The sequence below is a fragment of the Apis dorsata genome, unplaced genomic scaffold (assembly GCF_000469605.1).
Source record: "Apis dorsata unplaced genomic scaffold, Apis dorsata 1.3 scaffold_374, whole genome shotgun sequence".
NCBI lineage: Eukaryota > Metazoa > Arthropoda > Insecta > Hymenoptera > Apidae > Apis > Apis dorsata.
Window position 1 is genome coordinate 250,373 of NW_006263637.1, and position 479 is coordinate 250,851.

The window sequence follows — 479 nt, forward strand, 5'->3', positions numbered from 1 at the left end:
CATAATAATTAAATGACATAAACGCTATATGATGTTGAATGTAAAAAATATAATAAATATTTTTAATAATAATAATCATTTTAAAATATCGAGTGCAAAATTGGCGATATTCATTTCATCAGGACACTCACCTTCCTTGGGCTTGTCTTGAGGCTGTGGTGTACGTGTAGAAGCCTTGCGAGGTGCCACTGTGGATTGTGCATTCCGTGCCGCATTTAAGGTGCGTTCAGGAAAGGATTAATAATCAGGAACATCGGATTTTCAAGTAGGACGGAGTCACAATGTTGAAAATAGGTCGGAAAAAGAGAAAGGCAAAAATAAACGTGCTGTTAGCAATTTCATGCTTATCCAAACAAACCAGTTTGTAAAACCAGTCGCCTAAGAGTTAAGTGTACAAAAATACGTGGAAAGCAAACTTGTACAATACAATATTGTATTAGTGGAACAAAAAAAAAAAAAAAAAAAAAAAAAAAAAAAAA

General features: G+C 33.2%; 1 protein-coding gene across 1 annotated transcript in view; it reads right to left on the minus strand.

Annotated features, from left to right (window-relative positions):
- The window catches only part of LOC102673951 (spectrin beta chain-like), a 29,362-nt gene that overhangs the window by 8,335 nt on the left and 20,548 nt on the right, over positions 1-479 (minus strand). Inside the window, 1 exon segment of the mRNA XM_031511958.1 lies at positions 132-188. Within this exon segment, the coding sequence (XP_031367818.1) occupies positions 132-188 (57 nt within the window).